We start from the raw sequence: 23008 nt of genomic DNA on the forward strand, positions 1-23008 counted from the left end.
GAGCTAAGATGTGAACCCGGAACCTTCTCCTGACCCCAAATTTGGCCTCCTTTCCTGTACGCGGCTCCCTGGTACCCACGCAGGGAGGAGATGAACTCATTCAACCAAAACCAGATTTACCACCTGGATGGAAAACTGCCTGGCAAGTGCAGCATTTTAAAGTCAAATTTGGGACAGAAGGGTGCAGTGCACTGAGGCCAGGTGGGCTTGTGGCCATGGAGAGTCAGCTGTGCAGGAGGCCAGAGTCCACGCCCATACCCAGGCGTCACATGCCATCTCCGGGCAGCAGCTGGAGGATAACCCACCCACAATCTCTGAACGTTGAGATGCTGAGATACTCACTGTCACGCCGGTAGATAAACAGCCACTGCCTAAGTCCCCACCCCCACCCCACCACGCCACTAGCTGTGCCGATGGTCTCAACCCTTCCCCTAGGACTCCATAGAAGGCCCCAAGATCCTGCAACTAAAGGGTTAAAGCCTGGCACAGCAGGGAGGGGGTGCTGTCCTAGCAGGTTTCCATTCCGACTGGGTCCCTGTTCCAGTGTATACTTTTTTTTTTTTTTAGTTGTGGGTCCTTCTAGTTGTCGCATGTGGGACGCCACCTCAGCGTGGCCTGATGAGCAGTGCCATGTCCGCCCCAGCATTCGAACTGGTGAAACGCTGGGCCTCTGAAGCGGAGCACGACAACTTAACCACTCAGCCCCCCAGTGCATATATTCTGATTGGTCCATACCCCTGCCGTACTGTTTGGGTTTTTTTAAGCTTTATTGAGGCATAACGGATGTTTTTATAGCTGCATACATTTGAGGAGTTGGACGTAGGCATACACTGGTGATACCATCACCACAACCAAGGTAATATACATATCTAACACCTGCAAAAGTTTCCTTGTGCCCCTTTGCTTTCTATGCGTGTGTGGTAAGGACATTTAACATGAGATCCACCCTCTCAACAAATTTTTAAGTGCACAACACTGTACTGTTAACCTCAGGCACTATGTCCTCCAGCAGGTCACTACAACCCATTCATCTTGTATTACTGTCGCTTCATACTCATTGAACAACATACTGGCTGTTAAATATTTTTACCATTACTCCATTATGCTAGAGAGGCTGTGGGGAATCTCTTAGTGCTTGTCAATCATTTTGAGTGTGAGGATACTTTTTGAACAGCTATAAATTCCACAGTTCTTGCAATACGCACACATACATGTATGGCACATATATACTTTTTAGTAAACATTGAGAAATTTTATGTCCAAAAAATGACCAAAGCTTCAGTAACATCTTTAAATGAATTTGCATTTTATTTCTCACACAGCTTTACACACATTTGAAATGTAGTCATGTGTATATACGCAAGACGGACAAACTATTTAATCCATAGACAATGCCTAGAGCTCCTACGGACTGGAGCATACTTCTCAGTCTTCACTTCCATGGAGAAAGAACCACTAATTCAGCCACCTCTTCCTCCTCAGTTCAACAGCTGAAGGAACTGAGGCTGGAGGGACAGTGGACCTGCCCAAACCACTCACTACGTGAAGCTCAAACTCGAAGCAGCTTCATATCCAAGATTCACTGTGTCTAGGGGTGTTACATCAGAGGATGCTGACCAGGTAGAGGACATCTCAGGCCGAGCCACCAGTGACTCTTCCACTACGGGGCAGAAATCATTCACGGAGGCAGCCAGAAGCAGAGACCTACTGTCCTTTCACTGATTGAGGCAGACCTCACAGAGGCCACTAAGCCTGTTAGAGTCGGGGGAGGAGGGAGTTCCGTAACACAGCTCAGTCTTCAAAGAGAACGCAGGCTGCCATAACTAGAGACCAGGGAGACCAGAGGATTTGTCTTTCTTACTGTCCACTAGAACTTCCTAGAAGACGTCTCACGGACCCAGGAGGCAAAGGATGCTGTGAGGCAGAGTCGGAAGCAGAGTAACACAGGAATATACTCGGGTACCATCGTGAAAGGTCACAGGCTCTGGGGGAGGAAAGCCATCTCAGGTATATGGTCTTGGCCAAGTCTTACTTAACTTTTCAGATCTCAGTTTCTAAATCTGGGAGGTGGGACTGTTGCAGGATTGAGTAAATGAACTAACATATCTATAGCTCCTGTTCAAAGCCTGATACAGGCGCATTGATCAAGACGATTGAAGCTCCTCCATCCAGCAGAAGTACAGCCTGAAAAGTGGTTTAGCAACAACCGCCTTCTTCCAAACACTGATTCTTTCCAGTCCCTTAACTCGTCTTTCCTTCTGTCCCCTTTTCCAGCCCTCTGCTCTCTTATTCCTTCTTCTCTCCAGTTTTCCCGTATCCGGCACTACTCCAAAGCGGCCTCAAGCTCGGATGGGCCAATGCTGCCAGCCACACCAGCTAAGCTCCACTCGGATTCCTGACGCTTAGAGACTGTGGGATAATAAATGTTGGTTATTTTAAGCCACTAATTTTGGGGTGATAATAAATATATTATTAGTCATGAGGGAAATGCAAATTAAAGCCACAGTGAGTGACCACTATACACTCATTAAAAAGGGTAAAATTAGACTGAACCCATCAAGTGTTGGTGAGGAGGCAGAGCAATTGGAACGCTCATGGACTGTTAGTGGAAATGAAAGAAATACAGCTACCTTGTGAAAACAGTTTGGCAGTTTCTTAAAAATTTAAACATACACTTACCATCTGACCCAGACAGTCCTCTCTTAGGTGTGTACCTAAGAGAAAGGAAAACATATGTCCACAAAAGGCTTGTCCACAACTCTTCATAGCAGCTTTGCAAATAGCCAAAATGAAACAACCCGAATGTCCAGCAAGTGAATGGACAACTGCGATGCATCCATATAACGCAATGCTACTTAGCAAAAAGAGAAACTGACTATTGCTATCACAACATGGATGAGCAACAAAACAGCTATGCTGAGTGAAAGCAGTCAGACGAAAAACTATACACTATATTATTCCATTTATATAAAATTGTATAAAATGCAAACTAGTTTATACTGACATAAGTAGATCAGTGATTGCCTATGGACTGTGGGGGGGATCAATCACAAGAGGTATGAGAAACTTTTAGGGGTGATAGATATGTTAATTATCTTGATTATGGTGCATTGCAAGATGTCTTTGGAAACAATTTGGTAGCACTATATTAACAAGCATAGGGCCAGCTCTGACAGCCTAGTGGGTAAAGTTCAGAGCTCACTGCTTCAGCGGCCCAGGTTCGTTTTCTGGTCACAGAACCACACCCCCTGTCTGTCAGTTGCCATGCTGTGGTGGTGGCTCACTGAAAAGAACTAGAAGGGGGCCCGCCCCATGGTGCAGTGGTTAAGTGCACACATTCCGCTTTGGCAGCCCAGGGTTCGCCGGTTCAGATCCCGGCTGTGGACATGGAGCAGCTTGGCAAGGCCATGCTGTCGTAGGCGTCCCACATATAAAGTAGAGGAAGATGGGCCTGGATGTTAGCTCAGGGCCAGTCTTCCTCAGCAAAAAGAGGAGGATTGGCAGTAGATGTTAGCTCAAGGCTAATCTTCCTCAAAAATAAGTAAATAAATAAATAAAAAGAATTAGAAGAACTTACAACTAGGATATATAACCATTCACTGGGGCTTTGGGGAGGAAAAGAAAAACAAACCAAAAACCCCAGGAAGACTGGCAATAGATGTTAGCTCAAGGCAAATCTTTCCCTGCAAAAAAAACAGAAAGAAAGAACCATAAAAATGTTTGCAGCCCCATAAATCTCATTCTTAGGGCTTTGTCTTAAGGATATTTCAAAAGAAATAAAAAGCTCTTTATACAAACACACTCAGAGCAGCATCACCCAGATCAAAGATACTAGAAGTTACCTAATTGCCCAGCTACCATGAAAGAGTTAAACCAATACCAGACCATTTCATTCACAATTAGAGATGAAAAATAGGAAGTAAGGAGCACCCTGTAGTTACGTATACAGAATAATGCAAATGCCCTGTGTACGGAGCCGACAGAACAGTTAGACCCATGTAAACAGACATATAAATGTGTAAGAACACAAAGGAGAAAAAAAATAGAACACAGAAAGCCCAATAGATGAATGATAGGTAATTGGCGTATGGCTGACTTTTTTTTTTCCTGTTTTGTGTCCTGTAATGTTATGATGTTTTCATAACAGTTTTTTAAATGTCTTCTTGTTGGTTTTGGCTGAGTCTCCCAAGCTGGCGATTATTCTGAGTCTTGCGTCTGTCAGCCACCAGCATCAGCACCTCAGTGTGGTCAGTCACAAGCCCAACCAGCCTGTCTTCTGTGTCTTCTTCTAAGTCTCTGATAAAGTGCTGAACAGAGCCGGGGTGGGGGGGGTTGTGAAGGACCCTTGGTGGAAATCTTCCATCACTGTTAGTCTGGTTAGGTTCTATCAATACCATAAATGACAGATTCTGGAAACTCAGTTCCCAAGGGAGGAGGCGGAGGAGGCGAGCAGCAAAGCGAACCCAGAGAAGGAGGCGAAGCTGCTTACCTGAGCTTGGTCTTACTCACTCATCAGGTAAAGCCGATGTCAATCATCTCTGGCCAGCAAATGCCCCCAAAATCAGAGGCAGTTCCACGAACCAGATACAGGCAATAGTCGGTGGTCTGTGAGAGAGTTAGATCTTTGAAAAAGGAAGTGCCGGGAGCCTGCAGAGGCATCAGAGGGCGTTAATACGGTTCCTTCAATAGTTAATTACTGGGCCCCTGCTTTACATAAACTAGGCCAGTAAGGGAGAGCTGTGGTCAGAGAGCTGGGGACTACCGAGGTACCCACCCCTCAAGGCAGATTCCCTGAGAGCTCTTTCCTCTCCTCCCTCTCACTTCTCTCCATCCCCACAACCCTTGCACACATCCAGGCTTCACAACGGTGATGGCATGGCGTTATTCCACCGACCCAGAACTAAATTCCCACAATCCCTTTGGTCCTACCACCTGGGGCCAGTTTGGCCTGGCCAGGGCTCAGAGAAGACAGAAAGCCACATATACCACCCACCCAGGGTGAGGCCCCGTGAAGAGACTCCAGCACTAGTCTCTCACCTCTTCCCTACTCCTGAATTATGTCCAAACCCACATCAGGAGAGCAAGCTCAGTGCCCTAAGCAGCCCCATGGCCCCTGGAGTCTCACCCCACCGAGTGGTGAGCACATGGACAGCTTCAGGACTGAAGAATATGCACATAGAAGAGGTACATGTGTGTCTGCAGTTAATATTACTAACCTTCAACTCTCTTATGACATTAGTATCATTCCCATTTTATAGATTGAAAAGTTGAGGCTCCGGGTGGCTAAGCAGCCAAAGGTCACTCAGCTAGGAAGAGGCAGAGACTGAAACAGACCCGGGAGTGGGTGACTCTAAGCAGCTGCCTCTCACAGCAGGGCCACATTGTGCCTTGTGCCAGGCCCTGTGCCGATGACAGAAAGCGACACTTCCTGCCACCAAGGAGATCCCAGAGAAGAAGAGGGACAGTCATATAACCAAATAATTTACACCACAAAACGTGTGACAAATGCCAAAATCCCAACATGTTGGGGCAGGCCCAAGGATGGAGTGTGTGACCTCCTCAGGCCGGTCAGAGAGGACAGCCCAGAAGAGGACACTTGAGCTGGGCCGGGAGGGGCAGCTTTTCCGGGCTGAGGACGTAAACTTACGCTGGAACAGATGGCTTGGCGGGGAGTCCTCCGGAGCCGGGCGCAGGGAAGACCAGGGCAGTAGGGAGGGGTGGGGGCGTCTGCACTGTGCAGGGAGGGCCCTGAACTGCCGCCCAGGGAAAGTGCGCCCCACCTCGCCGGTGCGTGACGGGGAGCCATGCGGCCGTCTGATCAGCAAAGTGGCCCCGTTTGTACGGAGACAGCAGGAAAACCCTGCTGGCAAGGACTGTTTGGAGCCTTCAACGCGTCCCGAAGGCCGGCACAGCTGGAACCTGCGTCCCCTCCCAGGGCCAGGCTCCGCAGAGCAGAGGGAGCGGAGGGCCCTGAGAGGCGCTTGCGCAGAAAGGCGGAGGATCACGACTCCCACCTGCTCCAGCATCCTCCTGTGCCGAGATCTGTCTGTCCTGGCCTTACCACTGTCCACTCCATCCTCCAGGAGGAAATAGGCTGGTAGGGCAGCCAGGCCCTAGCTGGAGGGTGCCGTTCCCTCACATCCCACGGCGGGCTATCGTCAGGAGGGACTCTGGGGAGATCGTCCCAGAAAGGGAGGGAGGACACGTGCAGTCCTATCGGTACACAGAGGCCAAAAGACGGTCAGTGAGACCAAGAGAGACACTCTTAGGACCCAAGACAGAGAAAGAGACCCAGAAAAGCCCGAAGGAAAAAGGCCAGAGGAGAGCTGGGCCGCCTGCGCCTGTGGCGGGGCGGGGACGGCGGCGATAAGTGTCTTCCAGCTCCCAGCGCCATCACCGGCCTCGGCATCGGGCGCTGAGCAACCAGCCAGCTGGGCTAGGGTCGTCGTCAGGGGACCGGCTGAGGCACCGTGCCAAGCTCTAGCCATTCCCCCATCACCACCCTGCGCCCCTGCCGGGGGCGCCGGGACGGAGCTGCGGGGCGAGGAGGCGTCAGGGATCGGAATCAGAGGCCTGGGCTCCGAGCGAGGCTGGCCTGGGGAGGGGGACAAGTCAGGGTCTCTTCCTGTGCCTCAGGTGGCTGAACTAGAATCCAGTCTCGTGCGTTTCCCCTCTGAGGGGGAAAGGGGCGTAATCCTCGGCCCTGTTGAGATGGGCGTGCAAACCACGAACTCTATGACCCGAAATGAACATCCACAAGCTTCCGTGCACATCCCGGCTTCTCGCAGTCCCAGAGCCATGCGCAGAGCTCGGACCCAGCCCGGAAAACCCGGACGCCCACGATCCCAGAGGGCTGCTGCTGCGCCCACGCCCGAGCCTAACCGACTGCGCCTGCTCGCCCGCCTCCCCCGGCCGCGGCTTCCCCCGAGAGTCCAGCCGGCTCCCGCCGCCCGGCCCGCCTCCGTCTCAGGAAACGAGGATCACGCCTCGGGCTCCCGGTCCTGGGCTCGCACGCTCGCTGAGCTCCCGAGAAAGCGTGGGTGCGCTAGCCTGGGGGTGGGGGCCAGGCCGAGGCCCTGGCTGAGGCTCGGTCCCGGCTCCGAGCTGCTCCCCTTTCGCCGCCGCCGCCGCCGCCGCGGAGCTCCTGGATGTCCCCGCCGGCTCCCGAGCTCCCCGCCGCGGGGACTCGCGGGAGGGTTGGGACTGGGACAGGGGAAAACGCGACAGGGAAACGCTTCTTCCTCGAGGTGAGCCAAGAGGCTAGCGGTGGGGTGGCGGGAGGCCGAAGGCGTCCCTCTCGGCCCCGGTTTCTCCGTCCGGTCCGCGGGGTGATGGTCACGCTCCGTTCAGGGCGTTTAAGTGAACCCATGGCAAGAAAGCCCTCGAAGCCAGGTTGCCCCGACCGAGCTCCGGGGGTCCCCGTGCCGCGCTAAAGAGCAAAAGGAGCAAAAGAAGCCGCACGGCGCGGGCCTGGGAGCCTGGAAACCCCTTGTTCGACCGCGGAAGAACTCTAACAAACCGCTACGTCTTCGAGGGAGGCATCCCATCGCGGCCCAAGGGTGCAAGGACTTGAATTTTCCCCACGTCCACGCTCCGCCCTGAACACAATTTAAAAGACGAAGAGAACGACTACGGGCCCCACTCCATCCTCTCGACTCCCTGGAAGAGGGATGACAGATAGAGGATCCCCCACTTCACAGATGAGGAAACTGAGGCCTAAGAAGGGTAGCGGAGGGTTCGAGGCCGCTGGGTGGATAATGAGCCCGCTGGACTCGGAGCCCCTGCTCCAGTGCGCTGCTGCAGTGTGGGCAGGGCTGTGTGACACGGGACCCCTTTGTGGCAGTGTCTTGCTCTGATGCTCTCTGAAGCCATCCAGTCCGCTGACCCAGACTGACTGTCCCAGAGTAACCTAGACAGAGGTCACTATGTTCCCGCTGCACCGGGAGTCTTGGATCTGATTTGCAAGAATGGGGCCTGCAGTTTCCATTGTCACTAGGTAAGGTGAGTGGCCCAGGTCAGGCCTTTAAGCACAAGGGAGAACTCTGGAAAAGACAGAGAGGGTGCGGGCCAGGAGGTAAGGAGCCGGAAGACCTGAGTTCTCTCTCAGCGCTGTGCCCCCTCGGCAAGACTTTAAACAGGTCGCTTCCGCAATCCGGGCCTAGTTTCCTTCCAGCTCGAATCTCCAAGATTCCCTTCAGGAGACGCACTGGCTACTTCTGCCTCTGCATGAAGGGGCATCTGGGTCAAGGCATACGGAGGAGTTTTCCTTGACTCCTTACATCCCTTCCTTTATATTTACAAAACTTCAGAACTCGGGAAAGCAGCTGTTGGGAAGAGCTGCAGGGCGTCCTCCACAGATCGCCAGTACTCCTGCCCTCCCCCGAAAAGAGCATGTAAAATAGCCTTGGGGGGCGGGGTGTAGGTTTTTCCAAAGGGGAGACATGCAGGCTGAAGGCAGGCGCAAAGCAGATGGAAATCACCCAGCACCCGCCCCTGTCACCAACCACCCCTGCTGGACTTTGGGAGAATGATTTCCAAGGGGCTGGAACCCACTGGGTAGCTTTCAAATGGCTCTCAATGGGGTCTGTTACCCTTACAAACTTTAGGGAGCACCATGCCAGAGAAGAGGGGAAGACGACCAGAGAAAAGTGAGGAAATGCCCTGGCACCCAGGGGATCTTTCTGTAGAGTTTTGATCCAAACGGGTAAACCATCTCAGTTCACTCATCAGATTGTTTGATTCAGATTTTACATCATGGCTTCATAGAATCTTCAAAGTACAGAATTTTGAAATGTATTATTAGAACAAAGTATTTATGGGATACAATCTTTAGGATCCTTTGTTCGTGAACATCTCAGAATCCTGATGTCAGAAATTCTAATCTCAGGATGCTAACGCTTGGTCTGGTGCACAGGAGTAGCTCGGCAGCAGCAAAGTTGGAAGGAGGAATGGGGATGCTAGAAGAAAGGGCCCACAGACACAAACACTGAGGATCAAGGACTCCTGAGACACGGAGGCTTCTGACCATAGTCACTGGAGCTTAAAAGCAGAGACATAGCATTAAAGCGTATGCTCACGAATATCATAAGGATTATTAGAATTAGATTCTTTGAGTTACAGAATAGTGGTTTCAGTACTAGCATTTTGGATTTAAGAGGACATTTGTGGATTTATAGAAGCCAAATCTTCCGATCGGTCATTTCAGGACAAGAATTCAAATTAAGTAATATATACCTCAGAGCTGCAAAAAGATCTAAAAACTAGAGAAGCTACAGCTTCCAGTAGTGGCATCATATTTTCAGGCGCAAAATCTTAGTCCTAGTATCTTAAAATATGAGAAATACGCTTTTACACTTTGACCAGAAGCTTAAAATCATAGGAATATAATTACAGTTAAAGAATTTAGACTTCTGGTCATGGAATCTTAGAATTACAAAACCACGTTCTTTAATTTATGCAATCACGTTAGGATAATGGTCCAAAATTTAAAATTTGGAAATCTAATCTCAGAATCTTAGAAATACAGAGAACCACAGAACTCCGTATTAAAAGATTACTATGATGTAATCCGATTAAAATAAAATTTTTTAACTTAATTTTTTCCCTTTTGAAAAACATAAGAGGATGAACCCTGGATATTCGCATCTTCGTTACTTCGGAAGAAGGAAGCTGGGAGTTTTGCAGAGCGACTGAAAAGCCCCTCTCCAGCCGTTCGAGCACCCCTCCGCTGAGGAAGGTCGGCATGCGAACGATGCGACTCCTTCCACCTCGGATCGGCAGAGCGAGGACCTGGGCTCCTCGCCCCTCTCTTCCGAAGGCAGTTTGCCCAAAGCTTGGCCCCCGCCCACCGCCACGAAGAGCGCAACTAAACCCCCGCAGGCCGAGCCGCCCGCGCCTGGGCGCCTCGCTCCGCCGCGCCCCGCACCCACAGCCCAGCGGGAAGCGGCGTCTCGGCTGGAGCCTCCGGAGTCGGCACCAAGGTCCGGAATCAGGAGGGAATCACAAGGGGCCCCCCGAGATCCGCACATGCCCTCCGGCCCCCAATTCACAGAGGAGAAAACGGAGGCTCCGCGCGGGACAGGGAGCGGCCCGAAGTCTCCCCAGGAGTGGCCCAGAGCGAACCCAGGCCAGCCGGGCTACGGCCGCAGGCGGTCTCGGCGAGGCGGGAGTCCCGCCTTCTCCGGGGGCTGGCAGGAAAGGAACTCCAAAACCAAACACCCTCGAAGCAAACGGGTCGGGTCCGCCCGCCCCTTCCCCAGGAAACGCGCCCACTGGGAGTTGGCCACCCGCGCGCGCGCGCACACACACACACACACACACCTCTCACAGCCCTCACGCCTCGCTCTGGAAGGGGCTGCTGCTGCCCCGGGAGTCTGGGGGGCCACTTGGAGCCCTCCACGGCCTGCCCGAACTGGAGGAGGGGGTTATGCGAGAGGGCAGAAGCTCAGTCTTCACCCTCTTTATCCGTGCGCCACTCTCCATCGCATAGAGAGGGGTCCCGCGTCACCCAAAGAGATGGTGGGAGGTGGGGTGCAGCCTTTCCCTAAACATCGGCAACGGAAGGACTCTTGAGATCCGAACCATCCGTACAGTCGAGGAACCTGGGACCCCAAGAGGAAAAGCGGCGGCCGCGGGCACATAGCGGGGAAGCGCAGTCCTTAGAGAGACGCAGGTGTGAGCTCCGCGAAGCGGCGAAGTCGCGGGGGGCCAAGTCACCTCCCATATCGGGCCTAGGAATCGAATGCTGAAAGATGAGGGACTGCGTGCGGAACGGGCAGGCAGCCTTGACTGGGGTTTGAGAATCATCCTGAAAGATGCTGGGAGCCAGACACCTGGAAACGTCTTCTCCCTTCCCTGTCCCACACCCCCAAAAGAACCCAGCGCCCCACAGCCAATTCCCACCCTCTCCCGACAAACAGTGAAGCGAGCCCTTCCCTTCACCTGCGGGTCCCAGCCCTCGGCAGAGGCTGGAAAAGTCCGGAAGCGCTGAGTTCGGGCGCCGAGGTCTCCCGAGACAGTCCCTGGCCTCTTGGGGCCTCAGTCTCCCCGTCGGCGCGCGGAGGAGGCCGGCCCGGGAGATCTCCAAGTGCCCTCCTGGCTCTGACATTGTGGGGCTCCCGCTGCGCCGCCACAGCTGCTCCTACCTGGGGAGGCGCGCCCGGGCCCAGGGGGCGGGCAGTCGGGGGGCGGGAGGGGAACGGGCACCGCCCCGAGCTTCCTGGCGCCTTTAAGGAGGAGAAGCGGGCGGAGGGAGGAGCCGGCCGGGTGTGCGCAGGGGAGCGCCTCGCCAGCGGTCTCGGCGGCTGGAGGCCAACGCTGCGGAGAGGAACGGTCGCCGGCCGCCCCACCTGGCCCGCGCCCCGACCTCGCCGCCCGCGCCTCGCCTGCGCGCCCTCCGCAGCCTGGGCCGCAGGGCCGCGGCCTAGGCGGCCCCCAGCAGAGCGTCCGACGCCTGCACCAACTGCGCGCTCCCCAGGCCTTCGGGCCGCAGCCTCCTCTGCGCGCACGACCTCGACGGTTTTCCTCGGACCAGCCGGGCACCCAGAGCCGCTGCAGTCGCCCCAGCCCGAGGACCGCCTCCGGGCCGCCTGGCACCTGCGCGCCGAGGACCTTTCAGGCCGCGACGGGGGCCTGGTCCCGGTCCCGACGCCGCTGCGGGCGCCTGGCCTCGAGCTCCTGAGCACGAGCAGAGCCGGCGGTGGGCGGGACACTGCCGAGCCTCGGTCGGCCCTGAGCCGGCGCGTAAACCGCGGGCGCCCAGGCTCCAGAACGCCCCTGCCCGGGCAGCCGTGCCCTCGGTGCCCGCCCGCGAGGAACCCCTGAGCTCTCCGCACGGGGGTCCAGCTCCCGCTGTCCCCGAGATCCCGCGTCTCGGGCCCCGCAGGTCCCAGACCCGCCCCGGCCCCTCGACAGCCGCGGCGGCGGGGACGCCCGGGGACGCGGGACGGCTGCGCCATGACGGCCGAGAGCGGGCCGCCGCCGCCGCCGCCGCAGCCGGAGGCGCTGGCGGCCGTGAAGGAGGAGCGCGGCGAGGCGGGGGCCGGGGTCCCGGCGGAGGCGGCGGGGCGCGGCGCGGGCGGGCGACGGCGCAAGCGCCCCCTGCAGCGCGGGAAGCCGCCCTACAGCTACATTGCGCTCATCGCCATGGCCATCGCGCACGCGCCCGAGCGCCGCCTCACGCTGGGCGGCATCTACAAGTTCATCACCGAGCGCTTCCCCTTCTACCGCGACAACCCCAAAAAGTGGCAGAACAGCATCCGCCACAACCTCACGCTCAACGACTGCTTCCTCAAGATCCCGCGCGAGGCCGGCCGCCCGGGCAAGGGCAACTACTGGGCGCTCGACCCCAACGCCGAGGACATGTTCGAGAGCGGCAGCTTCCTGCGCCGCCGCAAGCGCTTCAAGCGCTCGGACCTCTCCACTTACCCGGCCTACATGCACGACGCGGCGGCCGCCGCCGCTGCAGCCGCCGCCGCCGCCGCCGCCGCCATCTTCCCGGGCGCGATGCCCGCTGCGCGCCCGCCTTACCCCGGCGCCGTCTATGCAGGCTACGCCCCGCCGTCGCTCGCCGCGCCGCCCCCGGTCTACTACCCCGCTGCGTCGCCAGGCCCGTGCCGCGTCTTCGGCCTGGTGCCTGAGCGACCGCTCAGCCCGGAGCTGGGCCCCGCGCCGTCGGGGCCTGCGGGTTCCTGCGCCTTTGCCTCGGCCGGCGCCCCCGCCTCTACCACCGGCTACCAGCCCGCCGGCTGCGCGGGGGCCCGACCCGCCAACGCCTCTGCCTATGCGGCCGCCTACGCGGGCCCAGACGGCGCGTACCCGCAAGGGGCCGGCAGCGCGCTCTTCGCGGCAGCTGGCCGGTTGGGGGGGCCTGCCTCGTCCCCCGCGGGTGGCAGCAGTGGCGGCGTCGAGACCGCAGTGGACTTCTATGGGCGCACATCGCCCGGCCAGTTTGGAGCACTGGGGCCCTGCTACAATCCTGGTGGGCAGCTCGGAGGCGGTAGCGGAGGCGCCTACCATGCTCGCCATGCGGCCGCCTATCCCGGCGCGGTGGATCGGTTCGTGTCCGCCATGTGAGCCGAGCATAAGGTGGAAAATTCATAGATACCTCAGCTGGCCACACGAACTAAGTTTCCCCGAGACCTGAGGACAGGACTGGAGAGAGGACCGAACTGAGAGCCACGTGGAAGGGACCCGGTGGGCAGGAGAGGCGCAACCTGCGGGTGCACGGGTGCACTGCGTTTACACCCGGTTCGCTTTGTAAATGGGAGGACGTGGGGAGAGGCAGCTGCGGCCCGGGACTGGGACAAAGGGCCCTCAATGAGGCGAAGCACCAAAGGACACTCCTTTCTGACACTCTACTGGGGAGGGTCCTTGGCGCTAACAAGGGCGCAATATAGTGTCTCCACTAGAGTCTAGGACCTGCATTGTGGGGAACCACATAGCTCCACTCTTCCCTGTACTGCGGGAAACTCTGGCCTTTGTACACAGTTTAGCCTCTACTACAATAAAGGCTCCAGTAGGGCCTGCCTTCCCAAGGTGAGGAAGGCGAATTTGCAAAAGAAGTAGCTTTTTTTTTTTTAATGGGATAAATCTCTCTGCTTCTGGTTTTCCCTGATTCTGAGAACCAAAGACCTGGCTCTGAGTCTGGAATGTGCCTCAGCTCGGGAGCGTGACCCATGCCCGTAACCCACACCCCAGTCCTCCCATCTGTTAAACTAGAGGGCTGCAAGATTCGACCCCCATGTGATCGTTAAGGGCCCCATCATCGTGGATGCTGCCCTGCGTATTTGGCAGCATCGATGGGCCACCCAGGGCCTCTGAATAGCCACCCAAAGCCTAACCCCATTCTGAGGAATTGGAACAGAGTTCATGGCGAGTATCTAACCTAAAGTCACTGGGTTAGCTCCAGGCAGCGATTATATCATAATTTCTTGACTCTTTTGAGCATGATGTGCTGATCACTGCTGGGTGACTGCTGGGTCATAAACGCGCCTGTCCAATGAGGCAGGTAGAAATACGTTTGTCCATTGTCCACTGTTTCTTTTCCAAGCAGCCCTGGACCCAGTGGGCATACTAAAGTTGAAAGACGTGATGGGATTCCTGGGGGGCCTGTTGACGGCTTTCAGTGTGTCCAGCCCCTCTGCCGTACCTCAGTAGCTCCCCATGCAAAAAGGAAAGAGGAGAATTAATTGGAGCGGTCAGTGAAGTAAGCTTTAGAAAGAAACTGGATTTTTAACTTTGTTTGCTTTCTGTTTGTTTCTTTTAAGCAGCAAGCTGACCAAAATCAGAGAAAATCCAATCACTTTTCCACCTTTCTCTCAAGAAATCTTGTCAGTTTTGATTCTAGAGCAAAAATTTCCAGCGTTAAATATTTTGGAGGCTCGGTTCACAGCTTTCAGATAAATCTGAGTGTTCGGATGAAGTGTTTTAATAAAAATCTTTGAGAAAGTGAGTTCTGGCGTGAGAAACTCAGCCTCCTACTGCCTAGCTGACTTGGTAGGGAAGGTGGGGGGGTGTGAAAAAGAAGATGGTATGAAAACCATTGGTAATGTTTATTTTTAATTTGGGGGATTGTGCTGTCCTGTTCACAAAGACACATGAATGTGATTCAGTCCAGATAGGTATTTGTCTACACCAGTACTTGCCAATAGAAATATAATGCAAGCCCCATGTGTAATTTAAAACTTTCTGGTAGCTGCATTGATAAAATAAAAAGAACAGGTGAGGTTAACTAATGTATTTAACCCAATCTATCCAAAATATCATTTCAACATAGAATCAATACAAGAATTGTTGGGATAATTTACTCTTTTTTCCTACTAATTCTTCAAAATCTGGAGTGCATTTGACACTTACAGCTCATCTCAATTTGGACTAGCCACACGCCCAGGGCTCAAGAGCAATGTGTGGCTGGTGGCTACTGTGTGGACGGTACAGGTTTAGATTCTGGTCCTTCCTTACTTCCATGGCAGTAAAGGATCACCGGAGGCAGGAGGTCGCTGGGGCCCTGACCCTGCTGACAGTGGGTCCAGATTCCAGACCCAGCCCTGTGACCTTGGACTAGTCAGGGGGAGGACTCTTGCAGGTGTGAGATTCAAAGGTTCTCCAAACAGTGCTCCTGGCTGTCCCAGACGGAAGTCAGGACGCCTTGCCTAGTTGGCAGTGTGGGGAAATTGAGAGCCCTCTACCCAGGGGTTTTGTCCTTGGCTGGCTGGGGGTAGGTGGTCTATGCATCCAGTTAGTGTGAGAGTTGATCCTTTATTTTTTGATTACTAAGTCGAGTGCTTTAACAGCGCCATTAGTGTCCTCATTTGTGAAATGGGAATTTGTGACCCCTACCTCACAGGATCCTCCTCAAGTTAAAGGAGAAAAGAAAGGTGAAAAATGCCTTGTAAACTGTAAAGCACTGGGCAAGACGAAAGAAAGGCTTTAAAATAAAAAAGTGCTGCCTTATCCCGAAGCCTCCTGGGACGTCGAGGTAAAGCCCCGGGAACGGGAAAGATGGGGTGGAAAAGCGCTGGCGTCTTCGCCCCCCACCTTCCTTGACAACTTGGGCAAGTGAGATTGTGCCAAAAGCGAGTGTCTGCGCTTCCCGGGAGCGAGAGGATGCTGCGGGGAGGGAACTGGGTGTGTACAGCCGGAGCGGGAGAGACGGGGAGACCCGTGTGGGTTGGGATGAAGGTACTGAAGACGGAGCATCAGCCTTTCGCGGCCTCCTGCCGGCCGGCGACACCGAGCCCGCGCGCCACCGGGCTGGGCCAGAGTGCGCCGCTCGGCTTCAAGCCCAGGCGGGGGCGCGGGCAGGCCCTCCAGTCCGCGTGACTCTAGGATCTTGGGAAGACTGCATAGCCGTGTCTCGGAACATTCCAACGCTAAGAATCCCCAAACCGTGGAACAGGACCTCCCAGTTCCCCATCTGGGGGCTCAGAGACGGGAGGTGCGTTTCTTTTTATTTTTTCTTCCTATTATGAAAACAAAACTCGTTTGCCCCTCTCCGAGCCCTGCGGCCCCAGCGTCGTGCGGGCGCCCCGGGCTGTGGGTAATTGGACGCCTTCTTCCCTAATTGCCCAAGGCTCGTTAGAATTCGCCCCAGAGCTGCAATATTTATTTTCGTTCAAATTAACTTTGCTCGCAATTAAGCTTGGAAAACTAGCAACAAAAGCAGACTTGGCCCGAGGTCGTTTACTACGAAATGGATTAGGGAACCTTCTTCCTCGATTTAAAGGGAAAGGTTCCCGAGGCCAGCTTTGGGCCAGCGGAGGCGAAGGGCGAGCCTGAGGCTGCTCGCGGTGGTTGGCGACGGTGACAGCGTCGGGGAGGGCGTCCTCACCGCAGTGATTCGAGGCCCAAAAGAGAAAGGACAGCCTCAGTGAAATGAATTCCCCTCGGTCTGAGCTGGACTACACAGCCGTGAAGTGAGGCCGCTGTGCGTAGCTACAGTTTACCCAGGAAATTCATACACATAATCGCATTTGCTAAGAACCTTGTGAGAATTTTCTTTTATTAAAGGTAATTTTTTCTTATTACAAAATTGGTACATGTTCATTGTCAAAAAATATACATAAAAATACAGGAAAGACATCAAAGGAGCCCAGAGGAAGCCCAGCAAACACCTCAGTGAGTATCTTTTCTAGTTTTCGTTTTTGTTTCGTTTTTGTTTCGCTTTTCTTTTTCCTATGCAGGAGGCCCGAGTCTTGACTTTGTCACTGAAATGCTGTGAGATCTTGAACAAGTTCCTTCCTGCACTGAGGAGGCCTGGGTTCCACCACATGTAAAGCGAGGTGGCAGGTCCCCTTTCATCCTCACACCCTCCAACTGCTCTTTTTCTGGTCCTTTGAATCCAGGATACACTGCTCCAAGGGCCAGCAGAGGGGCTTCGAGTGGGGGCGTGTCCTTCCCGCCAGTTTGCAGAGATCAGGGCCTTGCAGCTCTAAGTGTGGGCCACAAAGCAGCTGCACGGGCATCGGCGGAGCTTGCTAGGAAGGCAGAATCTCAGGCCCTACCCCAGCCTTACTGGGCCAGAGCCTGCATTTCAACAACACCCTCGGCTGAATCATACGCGCTGGGCAAAGAGGCAGAACTTTGGAAAAGGGAAAAAAGGTTTTATGTTGTTGAGATCAGAGACCCCAGAAGAACCTCCAGGAGCCTCCTATTTCTGACCAGGGCTACAGTGCTACCTTGCGGCTCTGGCTGCAAGGGGACAGGGCTGAGCTGGAGCGCTTCACCTCCTCCCTTGGGTGTGCTTTCTGAGGCTCGGTGTCCTAGCCCTTAGAATGCATCTCACCTGGTGTTTCCAGCCGTATTTGGAAGCATCTTGAAAGCTGGGGTGCCGAACCCAGGGCAAGAACCCAGGCTCCTGACTCCCAGATGAGGCACTTTGGAGACCTCGGGTGCTGATCTCTGGGCCCCCCCCCTAAGCTGCAGTCATTTGCCAAGTAAATAAACTTAGCCTCTGAGCCCTCAGCTCCAGCCCCAAGTCTGGGATAGTTGGGGATTTAGGAGAAAATAAAGCTTTCTTCTCAGGACACAATAGCCTACAGGAAGGAGCCCTTGTCTCTGAGTTTGTCTGGCACGGGGGCCGGAGGGGGGGGGGGGGGGTCCTCTAGCAGGGCATTTTAAGTGCCCCTGGGATAGCCCAAGATCCCCGGGGCCCTAATGAACCCTGCTCTGCCCCAAACATACGCACTTCTGCAGAGAACTTGATTTCTGCGCTCATTCTGTTCCTGAGAAGTACTGACTCCTGGGTGGGGGTTGGTGTGACAAGGTGACTGGGGAAAAAAATGTCCCTGATGCAAAGCAGTTCACACAGGGGGCACATATCATGAAAAATGGGGCCGAGCCCAGACTGCGGACGTGTTCTTCTCAGGATCACAGAGCAGCGCACTGGGAGAACCAGGGCTCTCGTCTCAGTGCGCATATGAGTTCTCAATAATAGGAATAACTAGGAATATGGTGAGTACGTATAGAGCTTCTATAGAAAAAAAGAAGAAGGGGCACATGACTTACCCAAGATCTCATAGCCACAACTGTCAAGCCACACCAGAACCTATGCCTGCCCCCAGGGGAGACTGCATTTGCTTATGTGGAAATGGAAGTAATCAGCTGAGGGGGTGGAGGTGTGGGTTGAGGCTGGAGTGCAGCCTGGGGCCTTCCCTGTTAGAGCCTCCACTGTATGATGGGCAAACTGAACCCGAGACTGGTTAAATAAATAGCTTAGAACTACCTAGAAGGAAAGCAGTGTGGCTAGTGCTTCTCGGCCCAAACTGAGCAGTGAAATAAAAATGGATGGACAGGTGGGATGGAGGGAGGATGGGAGGCCCTTAATGAGCTTGGTGCCTGGTCTCTCCCTGTCCCCACCCTCTCTGCAGCTGTCCTCTTTGCCCAGCTGATCCTCGGCGGGCCCTTGCAGAGCTCCTGGAGTGGCCTTCCCTGCCGCGCCTTGGGAGAGAATGACTGCTCCTGTGGAGTGCCCCTTGCCACCTGCCAGCCCCACAGCCCCTCTTCTGAGAGCCGAGGCTCAGGTTGCCAGCTCAGCCCAGAAGGGTTAACTGGATGCAGAGGCATGCAGTCAGGGAGGCCAGAAGATTAACTGTCAGCCCCTCCCAGGGTGAGGAAGGGATTGGGAAGTGGAATGGGGTGGATCTCAGCGCTGGCGTGGAGCACCAGCTTATCTGCTATCTGAGAACCTGGAGTGGCTTCTCCCAAGGGGGTGGGCAGAGCAGAGCCCTAGCCGTGGTTCTTCAGACACAGACGTTTTTAGCAACCAAGAGGTAAAGTGTGAGAACCACAGCCTCATAGAACCTAGCTTTTGCCTCTGCTCTCAGTCCCCAGCAGCCAGCCAGGGCATTCCCATGGGTGCTCCTGCCTCCTCCCTCCATTCTGCCCCCACTGCCAGCCTCGCTTCCTGAAGCCGAGCTCCCATCCTGGGGAAGCAGGCTCCCTGCTGTCTGCAACAGAAAGCCCAAACTCCTCCCCTGGCACTCCCTGTGCCCACCCTCTTTCCAGCCTCATCTCCCACAGCTGCCCTTCCTGCACCCCTAGGCTCCAGCCAACACACCACTTGCTGTTCCCCAGACACCCCTCTGTGCTCCTGTCACCATGAATTGGCTCTGACCATTACCTCTCCAGAAACGCCTAATCCCATCTTGTACCTCCAAGGCCACCAACCCGGTAGGAGGCCCCATCATCTCTCTCCTGGATCACCTCCTAACAGGCTCTCACTCCCTCCACTGCCCCCCTCAGTCCTTCCCCACACATCAGCCTGGGTGTGACCCGGCTCAAGCATCAGTGGGTCATGTCACTCTCAGAGCTCCAGACCCCAGGACCAGGGAGTGAGATTAGGAACACGGCATGTCCGGGAACAGCCCTGTGAAGGATGTCTTATACTATGAGAAAATTATATTAATATGAGCATTTTCAAAGTTTCCCCCTCCTGTGAAAAACTTTCCTTTTACCCTAAATTTTCATCAAAGCCTCATACAACTATTCAACGTTGTGTAAAGTGGGGTCTGCCCACGTTTTCCCTGCACTGGTGCTTAAAGGAAAGAACAGTGTCCTGTTATGGGGACTGGGCACTATCATGTAGAGCTGGGGGCGACCAGATGGAGCATGTGGAGGCCAGTGTACAGTGGGCAACTCTGGACACAAAGAAAACAAGCCACCTTCCTTCTGGCATATTCAAGAAGAAGGTGTGCCAGACTCGGCTAGTTTGCTCCCCCCACTTCTTCTTCGCTCACAAGACCTTGATTTTGTCCAGGTTCCATTTGGACATATGTTTTAGGGGAAGTCTTACCCTTTGGGATGCCCATAGGCTCAGTCTGGACTTGTCTAAGGTAAACATGGTGATCGTTCCATCACTCTTGCCAGTGATTCTTAGAAATGGGCACAGGACACTTTCCAGGCCAATGAGATGTCCAGAAAAGTCTGCTTGGGGCCTCTGGAAAACATTTCTTTGTTCTTAAAAAGAAACAGGGGAAGAGAAACAGCCCTTTTCTTCCTCTGAATGTTGTTTGAGTGTGACTCCTGGAAGTGTGGCAGCCATGATGAACCCAGACCAAGCCAGCCTAAGGGAACAAACCAATCAGCTGAGGATGGCAGAGCAGAAAGGGGGAAGAACCTGGGTGCCTGATGACGTCACAGAGCTGCTGAAAGAATCACCCTTGGAACGATTCATTATACCTGTGGGCACCTATTATTAGAGATAACAAATGTCCTCCAAGTGTAAGCTTCTTTTCTTGGGCTTTCTGTTACTTGCAGCCAAATGCATCCTAACTCATACAGGAGGTGACCTTTACAGGGCAGGAAAAAAATTGATTCTTGGTTTATTCCCTTTGAGATTTCCTTTGCCATTCTTATAAACAAACGTGCAGCTGAAAAGTTATCTAGTCCCACCCCTCATTTTACAGAAGAAGAAACCAAGGACCAGGGAAGGCAACTTTCCACGGATACACAGTGAGCTGACATCTTAGACGGGGGTCCAGGGCTGTCTCACCGCACCATTGCTCTCTCCCAGCTTCAGCAGCTCAGCTGGCTCACCAGAATCCTGACATTACAGGAGAGTGGCTGTGTTCAGGGCGTACCGAGCACTGCCACATATGTTATCCTTTGGATCCTCACAATTGCCCTGGGAAGCAGCAGGTTTCAGCTGCATTTTTTCAGATGAGGGAACTGAGGTCCAAGAAGAGAGGACAGGCTCAAGGTCACATGACCTTTGCATAGGAGGGACTCACCCCAGGTGTAACAAAGTCCACAACAAAATGAATCAGACACGTGAGGCTGTTTCCTCCCTGGACATAGGAATCCAGAGACCTGTGTGTTTGACTGGAGCTCCAGGGATCTCCTCCTTGGGCCTCTGAGTAGGGTGGACACTTCACACTCCCCTGACTTATCTCCACAGGACAAGTGAGGCCTAAAGATAGTGTCTGGGAAGTGTGTGGACCATCTTGCTTCAGATCCTACAAAGTAGGATGGTTAGTGCCAAAGCTGAAGGGGACTGGCTGTTGCTTAAAATGAGCCCTACTATTGAGGGTCGGTGCTGCCCGTTACCCAGCCCTGACCCTCCCAGCTTCAGCCAGCATCAGTCCCACCAAGGCAAAAGCTGCAGGAGCAGGCCCGTGGTTTACAGAACACCTGGGAGAGGCTGTGGGCAGCTGGGTAATTTCCAAATTAATTGTAGGAGAAACCTAACAAAACAATCTGCAGGCTAAGCGTCCCGGGAGCTCTGCCGTGAGGCTGACAGCCTGGAATTCAGCAAGTACAATACCGCCGACCACAGACGGGAAGGCCCTTCCTCCTGTGGGGAGGAGGGCTGACTTCCTTCCAACAGGGGCCCGCCTGGGCCTGCAGCCGGCCCCATAGAAGAGCAAAACCCCAGAACTGAAACAGTCTTTCCACCCAAATCCCAAACTGCAATTAACATAAACAGCTTTCCCGAAACACCACAGCAAGGTTGGCTGGCCCCCTGAGTTATATCCCCTGGCAAACACCTTATTTCTTAGCAAGAGGCCTCATTTTGAAGACTTCCTCCTGATTCATCCTCAGGAAACCTGGGCTGGCCCCTCTGCCTCCTGCAGACTACACACGCTTGCACAAAATGAACGTGGAGTCTAGGATATATTATTAATAATGACCAAATCTTACCTTTGTTGGTACTTTCCTGTTTTCCAAGAGGCTGCCTGCCTTCATCAGAATACCACTGGCTTGAGGCCTGGCTCCGGTACCTGGGTAAGTCTCAGCCTCAACTTCCCCAGCAACAAAATGGGTACAACACTGCCTTCGGTCTCCAGTGCCCATCACAGTGGTTAACATTCAGGGAGCGATGTGGCAGGAGCTTTTCAGTCTCCACAAACTGCCCTGGGAGGTAGTGACCTTCAACTAGGAAATGGTGGGAGCAGAGTTGGAAGCTGGGCAGTCTGAGTGACAACACTTCACACTGTGAGGCTCCTGCTTCCCAGAGAGGCACTAGGCTGGGAGTCAAAAGACTCAGGACCTCACCCCTCCACAGCCACTAACTTTCCACGGGTCCTTGGGTGAGCCCCTTGCCTTCAGTAGTCTCATCTGTACACTGGGCAGATGTGTGTGGCTGGGGGCAATCAGATGGCCTCCAGTGTCCCTTTAGCATAGCATTTGGTGAGTCTGAGTCCGCCTCCTGAACTTGAACATGAGGATGGAATAGCATAATATGAAAGTCTTTGTAAATTAGCGTCGGAGTTTATTTCCAAGCCCTTCCATGTCATTATCTCATGAGGTCCTCAAAACAACCCCAAAGTGAGTGAGATGGGGGAGGTTTTACCGTGCGCTTCTTTATAGCACATAGAACTGAAGCCCAAAGAGGGGCCACCAGCAGGTAGGGTGGAGCCCACACCAGACTCATGACGCCAGGCCCTGACCCGGTGCTCTTGCTGTTACACTGTATGAATTTTTGCCAATGAATGGATACCCGCAGCACATTACCACCCAGGCATGATGCTGCCTGACTCATGCCTTGCCTGCAGTGGGTGCTCACAGCATGCAGACCTGGGAAAAAGTGGCTTGGTAGCAAGAAGCATGAGAGTCAAGCCCCACCTTGGTTACTCAGCCTGGGTCCAGGGTGGCTTAGAATTAGCACCAACCCAGATCTGGAACAAATCTTATAGGATGCTCAGACCCAGGGTGCCCAGGGATAGTCTTCTCTCTGTCCACAATCTATTATGTTCACCTTCCAGGTGGAGCACTGATGGTTGTCCCAGGCCTGATGTGCCTTATACCCTTTATGTCCCTCCTGCCTGCTCCATATAGTCACACAGGGTGGTGGCAGCTTCTGACATGGCTCCCAATGACCCCCTCCTCCTGGAATTCATAGCCTGTGTGATCCCCTCCCATTGAGTGTGGGCTGGACCTAGTGACTTGCTTCTAATGAACAGGATATGGCAAAAGTGATAGGATGTCCCTTCCGTGATTAGGTTACAAGAGCCTGAGACTTCCATCTTGCTGGCACTCTCTCTCATTTGCTCTAATGAAGCAGGCTGCC

General features: G+C 54.2%; 1 protein-coding gene and 1 long non-coding RNA gene across 2 annotated transcripts; one reads left to right on the top strand and one right to left on the bottom strand.

Moving 5' to 3' along the window:
* Positions 1-1308: 1308 nt before the first annotated feature.
* LOC124229204 (uncharacterized) lies at positions 1309-3614 on the bottom strand. Its single transcript, XR_006885835.1, has 3 exons — positions 3578-3614; positions 2680-2714; positions 1309-2409 (listed from the first exon to the last, which is right to left on the bottom strand). It is a non-coding gene; the product is annotated as an uncharacterized LOC124229204 (long non-coding RNA).
* An 8341-nt stretch (positions 3615-11955) lies between these two features.
* On the top strand, positions 11956-14452 carry FOXE1 (forkhead box E1). The gene has a single exon (XM_046644311.1). It carries the CDS (start codon positions 11956-11958, stop codon positions 13072-13074), a length of 1119 nt encoding a protein of 372 aa, XP_046500267.1. The 3' UTR covers positions 13075-14452.
* Positions 14453-23008: the final 8556 nt, after the last annotated feature.

This window comes from Equus quagga, chromosome 1 (assembly GCF_021613505.1).
Source record: "Equus quagga isolate Etosha38 chromosome 1, UCLA_HA_Equagga_1.0, whole genome shotgun sequence".
In the NCBI taxonomy this organism is placed as follows: Eukaryota; Metazoa; Chordata; class Mammalia; order Perissodactyla; family Equidae; genus Equus; species Equus quagga.

Bases quoted from the DNA above. Each gene is read 5' to 3' on its own strand.
- FOXE1 (XM_046644311.1), top strand. From the start codon at position 11,956: ATGACGGCCGAGAGCGGGCCGCCGCCGCCGCCGCCGCAGCCGGAGGCG.